The 13308-nt window shown below is 47.1% G+C and overlaps 1 protein-coding gene across 1 annotated transcript in view; it reads right to left on the bottom strand.

Annotated features, from left to right (window-relative positions):
- USP54 (ubiquitin specific peptidase 54) overlaps positions 1-13308 on the bottom strand; it is a 233412-nt gene that overhangs the window by 54692 nt on the left and 165412 nt on the right. The window contains 1 exon segment of the mRNA XM_030568176.1: positions 616-841. Within this exon segment, the coding sequence (XP_030424036.1) occupies positions 616-841 (226 nt within the window).

Raw genomic sequence — 13308 nt, 5'->3', positions numbered from 1 at the left:
ATTGACAGCCCTATTATTTATGCATGCTATTTATTCTAAACCACTCACAAGGTCCCAACGAAGTCCTCAAGCAGACATGGTCTCATGTCAGTTCATTAACAGTACAAATGCTCCAGATCAGAGCCTGACACAGGGATTCTCACTGTCAGACAGTAATTTAACTGAGACAAAGATAATAGCGCTGATTAACTCTTGACATGGAAAGCACAGTAATAGACATCTTCTAAATTTAAAACAAACTGTCTCCTTGATGCTAGCATCCTGCAACTTCAGTTTTTGACAGAGCCTAAGGACAGAACTCTGTATTTACATCCATCTTCTTAATCCCAATTCCCCCCGTAGTTGGTTGAGATACACTCCTGAAATCGTTCCTCTCAATCATGAACCATACGAATTAATGACCATCCAAAAAGGGAAGACTGCAGTGACACAATATACCCAGCTTCCTATTTCCCATAATCTACCTGCATCACACTCTACAAGAACTGCAGGCTGGGATTGAAGGTCAATACTTAAGTTTGTTATTGTAGAATTACAGTTTAGTTCTCAGAGGTCCTAGTGTACAGGGCCATAAGAGAAGCAAAAGTGGCAAGAGTGCACTTTATTAAAATCTACCTGTGTGTCCTTGAGCTCTCAGACAAGGGCATGTCCAGACTGACTGGGCTGTTGCGTTCACTGCTCTCATAGCCAGATTCCATCCTTTGGATCAGACGAGGATGCTGATCCATCAGGTGCTGGGTGCCCCGACCTCGACCCCAGTGCTTATACCTGATGTTTAGTTGGTTTGGCCTTGTTCCTTGAGTTGCTGGTTCCTTCAGCTCGTCCTCTGCGAATTCTTTGGCTGTCAAAAGAAAAAAATATGGGACGGCAGAAGAGTCAGGTTTAATTCTATCAAGTTACCTGCTAGTATTCTGAATTCTTAACCACGTTTAAACCAAATGTGCTGCTTCTGTGTCCAGGGACCAAATTGTCCAGACAATTTCAAGAAGCCTAGACAATATCTTTATAGCATCTCTAAAAACAAAATCATTTCCAGAGGATCAAGGGAAATAAAGCTTTAGTCTCATGTGGATTCTCCCCAAACTAATTTCTTTTTAAATACCTGCCATTTAGTGGAACCTGCTTCATCCAAAGGAGAAACAAAATTATGAGCCAGGAGTTTGACTCATCCCGTCAAGGTGAATATAGTAAAAGCCAGAAAGAGGGATATAGTTCACTAGAGGAGGGAAACGAGAAGGTTACTTACCTTGTCAGTAATTGAGGTTCTTCACAGATGATGTGTCTCCTGGTTGGTGCTCCACTTTCGGTGTCTTGACGTCCTGCGCTTGTAATTTAAGATTTGTGGTAGCAGTGCCCGGTTGGGCTGTACACGTGCCGTAGCCATCTCAACTGCTCCAAGAGGTACATATGGTGTGCAGCCAACCATTCCCATTCCCTCTCTACTCCAGAGAATCTACATGAAACTCTGAAGTAGAGGGAAGGAGGGTGGATAGTGGAGCACCCATAGGGATGCTCACCTTGAAGAACCTCAGTTACTGCACCAGGTGAGTAACCTCCTCCTCTTCTTCAAATTGGAGGATTGGGCCAAAAGAAATCTAATGAGGTTCAACAAGGACAAGAGTAGAGTCCTGCACTTAGGATGGAAGAATACCATGCACCATTCCAGGCTGGGGACCAACTGATTAAGCAGCAGTTCTGCAGAAAAGGACCTGGGGATTACAGTGGATTAGAAGCTTGATTTGAGTCAGCAGTGTGCCCTTGTTGCCAAGAAGGCTAATGGCATATTGGGCTGCATTAGTAGGAGCACTGCCAGCAGATCAAGGGATGTGATTATTCCCCTCTATTCGGCACTGGTGAGGCCACAACTGGAGTATTGCGTCCAGTTTTGGGTCCCGCACTACAGACAGGAGGTGGACAAATTGGAGAAGGTCCAGCAGAGGGCAACGAAAATGATCAGGGGGCTGAGGCACATGACTTACAAAGAGAGGCTGAGGGAACTGGGCTTGTTTAGTCTGCAGAAGAGTGAGGGGGGATCTGATAGTCACATTCAACCCCCTGAAGGGAGGGCTACAAAGAGGATGGAGCTCGGCTGTTCTCGGTGGTAGCAGATGACAGAACAAGGAGCAACGGTCTCAAGTTGCAGTGGGGGAGGTCTAGGTTGGATATTAGGAAACATTATTTCACTAGGAGAGTGGTGAAGCACTGGAATGGGTTACTTAGGGAGGTGGTGGAATCTCCGTCCTTAGTGGTTTTTAAGGCCCGCTTGACAAACCCTTGGCTGAGATGATTTAGTTGGGGTTGGTCTTGCTTTGAGCAGGGGGTTGAATGAGATGACCTCCTGAGGTCTCTTCCAACCCTAATCTTCTATGATTCTTTGAGGAGTGTCCTTGTGGGTGCTCCACTTTAGGTTACTATTGAGCAGTGTCCCATAGTGGAGGGGAAGGGCTTTGGAGTTGCATTATTGATGGTGGATAACACCATGAGCCCAAAGTGAGCATCTGATGCTGATTGTTGCTCAATAGCATAGTGTTTACTAAATGTCAGTGATAGGGATATTATTGAGAAAGGCCATGAATGTTGCGTGTGCTCTGGTGGAGTGCTTGCAAACTCCCACTGGAGGTTGTAGATTGTATCTTTGGTAGCACAATTGAATACATCCTGATATCCATTTGCATAGTCACTGTTTGGAGATGGTTTGACCCATCGAGTGTTCTGTTATGGAAACACATAGTCTTGGTGATTTTCTAAACGTTTTTGTTCTTTCAATATAGAAAGCTAATGCTCTGTGAACATCCAATGTGTGGAGTGAGGCCTCCCTCCGGCCCACATGTGGCTTTGGTAAAACTTAGATAAATAAATGGGTTGGTTCAAATGAAAGGGGGAAGCGACTGAGTAGGAACTTGGGATGCAGTCATAGGATTACTTTATCTTTAAAGAATGTTGTATAAAGGTGTGCCATTAGGGCACCTAATTCTCCCACTTGTCTGGTAGACGTGATGACAGTGAGAAAAGCCACCTTCATGGATAAGTGCAACAAAGAGCAGGTTGCAAAGGGTTCAAATGGCTTTCCCATGAGTCTGTGTAGAACAAGGCTGAGGTCCCACATGGGTGTAGGGTTTCTTATTGTGGGATAAGTGTTTTCAATGCCTTTAAGGAAATGTTTAATTGTCAGTTGAGCGAATATAGTGACCTCATCCACCTTATCATGAAAGGAGGTAATAGCAGCCAAGTGTACTCTGATGGAGCTTGTGGATAGCACTGATTTTTAAAGACCTTGTATATAGTCCAGGATCCTCGGTAGGGGGGACGATTGTGGTAAGATCTGTTTATCTTGGCACCAGGTGCAGAATCATTTCCACTTACGGACATACATCTTCCTTGTACTTGGTCTCTGACTGTTCAGTAATAGATCTTTTACTTCCTCTGAACAGGCCTCCTCGACCCCTGTCAGCCAGAGAGTAACCAGGCCTTCAGATGGAGTACTGTGAGGCTGGGATGTCCCACATCTTGTGATACAAGGTGAGGTACTACGGGAAGGGTTCAAGGCAGTTTCATCACCATCTGAAACAGGTATGGGGACCACATTTGTCTGGGCCATGTAGGTGCTAAAAGAATGACCCTGGATTTGTCCTGTTTGATCTTGTGAATGACACAGTTTAGGAGTGGGGTTGGAAGAATGCGTACATCAGCGGTGCCGCCTGGGGATTATTGTCCCAATCCCGCCATGGAGCAATGTTGTGGGCACTTGACATTCTCAGCTGTGGCAAATAGATCTTTGGTAGGGAACCTCTATAGTTTAAATATGGATTTGAGAATTCCGGGATCCATCGCCCACTCATGGGTTTGTGAGAAGTCTCTGCTTACTACATTTGCTGTAGTATTCTGACATCCCAGAAAATAGGATGCTGATATCTCTAAGTCGTTGGTGATGCACCAATTCCAAAGTCGTATTGCCTCTGTATGATTGTGCTTCCCCTTGGCGATTCATGTAAAACGTGCACCCCCATGGCGGTGAGGATCTTGATGGAATTGTTCTTGATTAGAGGGAGAAAGTGGTCACATGCATTTCAGACTGCCTTTCGCTCAGTAAATTTATGTGCAGGTTGGACTCCGCTGGGGACCAGTGGCCTTGGAACGTATTGTTGAGTAAGTGTGCCCCCAGACCTTAAGGGAAGCATCAGTCGTGACTGCCATGGTTGGAGTTCTTTGTTGGAAAGGGACTCCTGAACAGATGTTCTTAGGTTGTGTCCACCATGTTAGAGAGTCTTTTATTCTGTGTGGCATTGTGAGGCATCTGTTGAGAGAGTGCGGTATGTATACTGTTTGAAGACAGGCCTGCAAGCATCTCATATGGAGGCTGGCATGTTTGACAACAAACATTGTTGAAGACACATGCCCTACGAGTTCTAAACACAGATGTTTGTGGGCTGTCCATCACCACTGAAATTAGATTGACAAGTGAGAAAATGTTGCTGGGGTAGCATTGCGGTTGCTGTAGACAGTCGAGACAGACTCCTATGAATTCCAACTTTTGGACAGGAACCAGAGTGGATTTTTGTGCATTTATTTGCAACCTTAGGTTCGTGAAAACAGATATTGTGCTCTGTGTGGCATTTATTGCTTCTTGCCACATTTGTACCTTTATGAGGCAGATGTCTAGGTATGGAAATATCATTACTCTGGGTCTGAGGTGGTGAACTGCAATGACAGCAAGAACTTTGGAGAAGACCCTCAGAGCAGTGGACAGGCCGAAGGGTAGTACTCTGCATTGGATGTGTTGTTTCCCTAGGGTGAATCTCAGGAATCTTCTGTATGATGAGTGTCTGGTGTTGAGGGCTGAAAGCCAATCTCCCTTCTCTAGTGCCGGAATTATTGTGGTTAGAGTCACCATTTTGAAGCATGTTCTTATGAATTTGTTTATTTTGCATAGATCCAGGATGGGTCTCCACCCACCAGTCTTTTTCTGAGTTGGAGAATAGTGTGAATAAAATCCCTCTCCCTCTGCTGCAATGGTACGGGTTCCACTGCACCTAATTGTACATGGTGGTTTATTTCCTGTTGCAGCAGGTGCTCATGAGGGGGTGTCCCTGAAGAGGGACAGAGAAGGGAAGTAGGTAGCAGGAATAGAAGTAAAGGAGATTGAGTAACCCTTTGGATAATCTCTAAAGCCCATTTGTCTGTTGTGATGGTGTGCTAGACTAGGCAATATGGTGACAGACTGTCTCCGAATGGATGGGGAACCATTCCTGCTTCCAGAATTAGAGAGCGTGGACCTCTCATGCCCTCAACCACACCTTCAAAAATTGTTGTCTGGAGGTGGAGTGTTGAGACGTCGAAGGTTGATTTTGGTTCTACCGACGTCTGTTCTGTCTTTGTTTATGCCATTAATTGTGCTGTCTGTGGGGTTGAGAGTATGGCGTTGACCTGAATCTCTGAGTGTAAAACATACTCTGTTTCTTTTTGTTTTCAGGTACTTAGATGCCCAGGGTTTTTAAGGTTGCCCTTGAGTCTTTTAGGGTGCGTAATGACATTGGTTTTGTCTGCAAATAGTTTCTGACCCTCAAAGAGTAAGTCCTTGACCACTGCCTGGACCTCTCTTGGGAACCTGGAGAGGTGGAGCGAGGATGCACGGAGCATGACCACAGATATCTTGATGGATCATATTGCCGTGCATGCAGAGTCAAGGGAGGCCTGTAGGGCCATCCTGGCAATGAGACACCCTTTGGAACTGTTTGCCCTGTACTAGTCTTTTTTGTCATCAGGTAAATTTTCAATATTGTCATAAACAGATAGCTAAGGGTTAATGTCTCTTTCACCTGAAACACCTGACCAGAGAACCAATCAGGAAACCGGATTTTTTCAACCTTGGGTGGAGGGAAGTGTGTCTCTGAGTCTTTTGTCTGTCTGCCTGTTTTCCTCTGAGCTTTGGAGAAGTAGTTCTATTTTCTAGTCTTCTGTTTTTAAGTGTAAGGACAAAGAGATCAGATAGTAAGTTCTATGGTTTCTTTTCTTTGGTATTTGCATGAATATCAGTGCTGGAGTGCTTTGATTTGTATTCTTTTTGAATAAGGCTGTTTATTCAATATTCTTTTAAGCAATTGACCCTGTGTTGTATCATCTTAATACAGAGAGAACATTTGTATTTTTTCTTTCTTTTTTTATATAAAGCTTTCTTTTAAGACCTGTTGGAGTTTTTCTTTACTTCAGGGAAATTGAGTCTGTACTCACCAGGGAATTGGTGGGAGGAAGAAATCAAGGGGAGAGCTGTGTGTTGGATTGCTAGCCTGATTTTGCATTTCCTCTGGGTGAATAGGAAAGTCCTTTTTGTTTCCAGGACTGGGAACGGAGAGGGGGAATCACTCTGCGTAGTTTCACAGAGCTTGTGTCTGGGTATCTCTCCAGGAGCATCTGAAGGGGGGAAGGGAAAAGGATTATTTCCCTTTGTTGTGAGACTCAAGGGATTTGGGTCTTGGGTCCCCAGGGAAGGTTTTTCAGTGGGACCAGAGTGCCCCAAAACACTCTAATTTTTTGGGTGGTGGCAGCAGTACCAGGTCCAAGCTGGTAACTAAGCTTGGAGGTTTTCATGCTAACCCCCATATTTTGGACGCTAAGGTCCAGAATCTGGGAATAAGGTTATAACATGAGTGGCAGTGGCGGGATATAGACAGAATCCAGAAGCCAGTAGGAATATTATATTTTTCTTTTCTCTGCTAAGGGCTTTTTAGCAGAGAGAAACAGTTTGGTTTTAAAAGGGAACCAGAGAGAATTTTTTTTCTGCTCTCTAGCAGTTTGTGGTTTGCATATTAAGCGAGAAGACTGTTAAGGGTCTTTTGTCATGCAATAGCCCTCCCATTAGGTGGCAAGTACCAGCACTTATATGCATGCAAATTAAGTGGTTTTTCTGGTTTCCCTTCATTGAACATTAGCTAGAGAGAGAAAAGGAAAAAAGCACTGTTGCTAGGCAGACTTCAGGAGGCAACAGAGAGCCTGCAGTTCAGAAAATAAACACCGGAGGGCACCCCAACACAAGAAAACAGGAACCATGACTTCTAAGGCAAAGATTGACGCCGAAGAACAAATCAAAGACGCTGAACACAGGCGACAGATGGAGATGAAAGAAAAGGAAGAAAGCCTCAAACTGGCAGCCTTCCAAGAGAACAGGCAGCCCAAGAGGCAGCACACAAAAGAAAACTAGAAGAAGAAGAGGTAGCCTACCGAAGGAAACAAGCAGAAGATGAGTTGGCCCACAGAAGGAAGCAAGAAGAAGAAGAGGCGGCCCACCGCCGAGACATGGAAAAACAACAAAAACAAATGGAAAAGAAAATGAAGAGAAGGAAAAACAGAGAAAACATGAACTGGATTTGGCAAAAGCTGGGCTGCATGTGCCAGCCAACCCTAACAACCCGGCGCCAATTATTGCTCCACAGCACAGGAAATTTCCCACCTACAAGGCAGGTGATGACACCGAGGCCTTCCTGGAAAATTTTGAAAGAGCCTGTCTTGGGTACAGCATCCCCGAAGACCAGTACATGGTAGAATTAAGGCCACACCTCAGTGGACCTTTAGCAGAGGTGGCAGCTGAAATGCCCAAGCCGCAAATGAATGACTATAAACTTTTTCAAACCAAGGCCAGATACAGGATGGGGATAACCCCAGATCATGCCCGTCGGCGCTTCAGAACCCAAAAATGGAAACCAGAGGTGTCATTTCCCAAACACGCCTACTACATTGCAAAAAACTATGAGGCCTGGTTAACAGGAAACAACATTCAAACCTTGGAAGAAGTGAACCTCCTCATACAAATGGAGCAGTTCTTGGATGGTGTTCCTGAAGACATCACACGGTACATACAAGATAGAAATCCCAAAACTATCGCTGAGGCGGGGGAGATTGGAGCCAAATGGATGGAACTGGCAGAAAGCAAAAAAGCAAATATATTCTGACATTTTAGAGAACAGATTGTGTGTATATTTAGCCAGCAGGGCGCATAACTGGCTATGTGGAACTAAAGTGTAGCTGAGGAATAGGCTTTCTATCCAAACAGGTCCAGCCTTTTCCAATCCTTATTGTATGGGATCATTTGGGACTGGTGTTTCCTCCTTTGGTTGACCGCCTCTACCACTAAGGAGTTTGGTGCAGGGTGTGTAAATAGAAACTCATTCCCTTTTGCTGGCACATAATATTTTTTGTCAAACCTCTTACATGAGGGTGGTACTGTAGCAGGTGTCTGCCAAAATATTTTTGCAGACTACATGATTGCATCATTAATTGGCTGGGCTATCCATGCTTTTGAGGATCCCTGGAGTATGTCCACGAGTTTATGCGGGGCTTCTGGTAGCTGTTCTAATGAAATGTCTAGGGATTCAGCTACCCTTTTGAAGAGGTCCTGAAAGGATTTGAAATCATCCCCCATAGTGGAAGGTGATGGCATTATGGTTTTGTCCGTTGATGACGATGAGAAGTGAGTAGGCGGCAAAGTGTCACGTTCAGCTGTGTCCTCATATGTTCCTCAGTTTCTTCCTCTTGTGTTTCTGAGGGAGCTGGGACAGTTGGTGAAGGGGATCATGCTGTTCTGGACCTGGGTGGGCTAAGGGGTCTGTGGTGTTGGGCCCTATACATTGCCCAAGGGTGACTATACCATCCTTGCATATTTGCAGGTGGTTGGTGATGAGATAGTCCAGGCTTGGGTGAGGAGTGGCAAGGAGCGTATCTTACTGCATCAGCCTCTTCTTCCTCATCACTGGAGATAGGAGGGGCTGATATGCAGGGAACAGACAACTGGCTTGGTTCCGATCTGGCTGGGGTACCCTTGGTAACGATTAAAGGAAATTCAGGCGTTGAGGCCACTGTCAGGTCCACTTGCCTCATGAAATGCTGCAGAACCATGACGCTTGGTGCTGGAGATGGCACTGTGAACAACCGAGGAGTATGAATTGAAGCTGCCGGTGCCAAGGATTTACAGCTGTATAGCACCACTGTACTGCTCAGTGCAGACATTTTCTTCGGGTCCATGGGTACCGAGCTTGAAGGTTTTTCTTCACTGTGTAAATCTACATTTGAGCTCGCCCACATAGGGTCTTTAGCTCTTCGGGAATTCTTGGTGCTGGACGTTCCAGTGACACATGGTCTGGAACACTCGGTGCTGTTGGTACCTGGGCAGATTTTTCCATTGGAAATCGCTTTCTTTTAGGTGATTCTCGGTGTGGGGATGTCTGTGACTGCTTTTTGGTAGCTTTTCTTGGAACAGGCTCCTTGCCAGCCGTTGTTGGAGCAGAACCCCTGTCAGAGGCTGCCACTGGCACCTGTTGGCCAGGCGGTGTCCAGGATTCGGGGTTGAGGCTGGCCTGAGAGATTTCTCCATCATGAGGAGCTGCAGTTGGAGAGCCCTGGCTTTTCTTGCCCTAGGCGTCAGCTTTCTGCAGTGTGAGCACTTTTGAGTAATGTGTGTCTTGCTGAGGCAGTGGACAAACCGTGTGTGGCCGTAAGAGACCAGGATGGACTGTCTGCAAGTCAGGTAGTGTTTAAAGCCAGGTGAGCTGGGCATACCTGAGAGAATTGGTCTCTCAGAAGAAAAAACAGGGATAAACTCTGTTTGAGGCTATAACTGTGTACCTGTCGGAGAGACAGGGGAAGGTAAAAAGGAAAAAAGAAAAATTTTAAATGAAGAAATAAAAAATTATAGTAGGGAAAGGGAATAGGGTAATTAACTACAACTAAGCTAACACTATTAGGAACAAAAATCGGTTATCTACCTTTCGTAACTGTTGCGATTTTTGCCTTAATGGTTTCCGTAGGGTCAGCTGTGGTGCCCTCTAGAGTGGCGCTCCCATATGGCGGTATATCAGGTGCTGCTGACCCTACACCCTCTCAGTTCCTTCTTGACGACAACTCCGACAGAGGGGCAGGAAGGCAGCTAATGGAATGGACATAAGCAACACATCTTGAAGAACAACCGTTACGCAAGGTATGTAACTGTTTTTTCTTCTTTGAGGGCTTGCTCATGTTGATTCTCCTGTGAGCGACTCACAAGGAGTACCAGTGGAGGTGGGCTCAGAGTTCACGGGCTTGCAGCACTGCTCTGCCAAAGCCAGCGTCATTCCAAGCATGCTGTGTAAGTGCATAACAAGATACAAACATGTGAATGGACGACCAAGTAGCAGCCTGACAGATTTCTTGGATTGGCACCTGTTCCAGGAAGGCTGCCGATGATGCCTGCACCCTAGTTAAGTTAGCCATTACAATTGCCAGCGTGGGCACCTTTGTTAACTCATAACAGTGGTAGGTAAACATATTGACCTGTATGAAACTGGGTAACAACCTTGGGCAGGAAAGCTGGGTGCAGGCGCAACTGGACTTGTCCTTGTAGAAGACCGTATATGGCGGCTCCGAGGCAAACACCCTGATCTCGGACACCTGTGGGCTGAAGTTACAGCGACCAAGAAAGAAACCTTCCAGGAGAGAAGCAAGAGAGAACAGGAAACCAAGGGTTTGAAGGGACGACCCAAGAGCCTTTACAGCACAAGATTCAGATCCCAAGGGGGAACCGGGTCCCGAACATGTGAGTAGAGGCGCGCCAAACCTTTGAAGAACTGCATTGTCATAGGATGGGCGAAGACCATCCTGCCTTGAAACGGAGGGTGAAACATTGAAATGGCTGCCAGGTGGACCTTGACTGAAGAGAGCGACAGGCCCTAAAGCTTAACGTGCAGCAGATAGTCTAGGATGTCCTGCAGCGGGGCCTCTTCTGCCCCAATATGTCGATCTGAGGCCCAACACTTTGCCAAGTAGTAGCCTGGTGGAAGGGTTCTCTGCTGCCCAGCAGGACCTGTTGGATAGCAGCGGAGCATGCCCATTCATCCAGACTTAGCCATGCAGTAGCCAAGCTGTCAAGTTGCAGAGCCTCTAGATTCAGATGCCGCAGACTGCCATGATCCTGGACAGCAAGTCCAGCCGAAGAGGCAGCTACAGCAGGGTGGCTGTCGAAAGACTCAGCAGCGTGCCGAACCAATGCTGGTGAGGCCATGCTGCGGCTATGAGGAGTGACGTTCTTTCTGGTCTTGCTCAACTTTATCAGGACCTTGTGGATCTGTGGTACAAGGCGGAAAGGCGTACATTAGCGTTCCCAACCACGGAATCAAGGAGTCTGACAGGAGCCTTTGTCCCTGCTCTGCAGAGAACAGAACACGTGGCACTTTCTGTTCTGCCTGGATGTGAATAGGTCAACCTGGAAGTCCCGCCATCTGTGGAAGATCTGGCTGACCATCTCTGGATGGAGTGACCAGTTGTGGCGAGACAAGAAGGTACTGCTGAGGGCGATCTGCCAAGACATTCTTGGTTCCAGCAGGTGGGTGGGCTATCAGATGAATGGCATGTCCCACACAAAACTCCCAGAAGATGAATGCCTCCAACACAGGGCTGAAGACCTGGCACTACGTTGCCTGTTGATGTAATACATAGTGGCAGTATTGTCTGGACAACCTGCACCACCGTGCCTTTTAGGTGTGACAAGAACCTGCTCTGAGCTCCCTGATACTGATATTAAGGGCTAGGTCTGTTCAGACCAATGACCCTGGTTTGCTGAGCTCACCCAGGTGGGCTTCCACCCAGATCTGACGTGTCTGAAACCAGAGTAAGTGACAGGGAACCCCTGGCAGAACCGCTTGGGATACAGTCCACAAATCTAGGGATGAAAGGATGTGGTTGGCACCGTGATCACATCGGTTCAGGTGCGCCTGCTGGGGACATAGACCAATGCCATGCATTCTCCATATTCCTGGTCACAAGTAAGTAAGTGTCCTTTAAGTTGAGAGCACGTACCAGTCTCCTGATCCAGTGAGAGGATGATGGAGACCAGGGAGACCATGTGACCTGCAACTTCTTGAGAGACTTGTTGAGAGCGAACAGGTTCTAGGATGGGTCTTAGCTCCCTTTGACCTTTAGATTAGGAAGTAGAGGGGGTAGAATCCTTTTCTTTTCCATGTCCAAAGTAACCTCCTCCACAACCCCAGGCACAGGAGCTTTTCAACCTCCTGAATAAGGAGTTGCTTGTGAGAAGGGTCCCTGAGAGTGAGGGAAGAAGGGTGTGGTGGGAAGGGGGGAAGCCGTACTTTGCAGGGTATAGCCCTAAGATGATATATTCAGGATCCAGTGGCCCGAGGTTACCCACAATCAAGCCAAATGGTAGGAGTGGAGACGGTTGAGGAAGAGATGGGGAGCCCGGGTGCATGACTGAGGCATGGCTCTCGAGTGCACCCTTAAAATGAGCACTTTTGGCCCCCTATATGTTTGGGAGGCCCAGGTTGTACAAGTGAACAGGAGGAAGAAGGGCGTGGATGGCTAAAATTAGTGTCCCTTCTAGGAGAGCCCTGAAGGGGCTGCCAGGGTTTTGGCGGCAGGGGTGGCCAAAAGGGCTTATGAGCAGACTGTGGTGTATGCAAGCCCAAGTAGCAAAGGGTGGCTCCAGTGTCCTTCAAACAATGCAGACTGGCATCTGTCTCCTCGGAGAAGAGACTAACTCTGTGGGAAGGAAGGTCCTGAATCAAGGTCCACATCTCCTGAGAGAAGCCCACTGTTTGGAGCTAGGAGCTGTGCTTGCATAACCACTGCCAACACGACCACTCAAGCCACTGAGTCCACCACATCCCATGACATTTGCAGGGAGCATCTGCCTGCTGCAGTGCCCTCCTCCACCAGGGTGCTGAACTCCTGGATCAAACCCTGCAGGAGGGATTCCTGGAACTTTCTGAGACTGTCCCAGAGATTAAATTATATCTGCCAAACAGGGTTTGGATGATTCACCAGTCAAAATTGTAAGCTGGCAGTACTTATGAGTTGAGGAGGTATGACCGTGCTTGTCCCTCTCGTTGGCCGCAGACATAACCACAAGCCTGGGGGTGGGTGGGTATAAAGGGTATTCAAAACCCTTTGGCTGGAACAAAGTACTTTTTTTGGCCCTTTTGGAGGTGGGAGGAATGGAAGAGGGGGTTTGTCATAGGGCCTTGTCGATCTTAAGAACCTCTTCATATAAGCGTAGGGTGATCCGGGTGGGCGTAGAGACTGAGAGGACATTGAAGAGAGTGTCTTCTTGCTCCACCATTTCCTGCACCTCCAGCCCCAAATTCTTGGCTATATGCAGAAGTAGTGCCTGATACTCCTTGAAATCATCCAGCAGGCTAGCCCTTTAAAGTTCTGTGACTGCCTCATCCAGAGTTGATGAGGAAGACTGGATCACCCGGACAGGTCCCAGGATTTCGACTACTGCTAGAGAGGGAGGCTAAGGGATGGGCACAGGCTCTTCCACTGCAACCT

Source organism: Gopherus evgoodei, chromosome 7 (genome assembly GCF_007399415.2).
Source record: "Gopherus evgoodei ecotype Sinaloan lineage chromosome 7, rGopEvg1_v1.p, whole genome shotgun sequence".
Classification (NCBI taxonomy): Eukaryota; Metazoa; Chordata; order Testudines; family Testudinidae; genus Gopherus; species Gopherus evgoodei.
This window is presented reverse-complemented; position numbering and strand designations above follow the sequence as displayed.